The 274-nt window shown below is 61.7% G+C and overlaps 1 protein-coding gene across 1 annotated transcript in view; it reads left to right on the top strand.

Moving 5' to 3' along the window:
• The window catches only part of PTPRU (protein tyrosine phosphatase, receptor type, U), a gene marked incomplete at its 5' end in the record, with an annotated part of 26,660 nt that overhangs the window by 14,182 nt on the left and 12,204 nt on the right, over positions 1-274 (top strand). The window contains one exon of the mRNA XM_010077993.1: positions 55-254. Coding sequence (XP_010076295.1) covers positions 55-254 — 200 coding nt within the window. The remainder of the gene's footprint in view (positions 1-54; positions 255-274) is intronic.

Below are 274 nucleotides of genomic sequence, written 5' to 3'. Positions count from 1 at the left end.
GTCACCAGCGGGCTGCCGAGGCTCATCCCTCTCCCTTTGCCTCCCCCCAAAAAGGAGCAGTACGTCTTCATCCACGACGCCATCCTGGAAGCCTGCCTGTGCGGGGAGACCAGCATCCCCGCCAGCGAGTTCAAACCCACCTACAAGGAGATGGTGAGGATAGAACCGCAGAGCAACTCCTCCCAGCTGCGGGAGGAATTCCAGGTGGGTGACCCCAAAACCTCTCCATCCCCACTGCAACACCCCCCATGCTCCTCACCCTCCTGCTGACCAC

This window comes from Pterocles gutturalis, unplaced genomic scaffold (genome assembly GCF_000699245.1).
Source record: "Pterocles gutturalis isolate BGI_N339 unplaced genomic scaffold, ASM69924v1 scaffold20883, whole genome shotgun sequence".
Taxonomy (NCBI): domain Eukaryota; kingdom Metazoa; phylum Chordata; class Aves; order Pterocliformes; family Pteroclidae; genus Pterocles; species Pterocles gutturalis.
The sequence above is the reverse complement of the archived record's forward strand: the minus strand, read 5'-3'. Positions and strand labels throughout refer to the sequence as shown.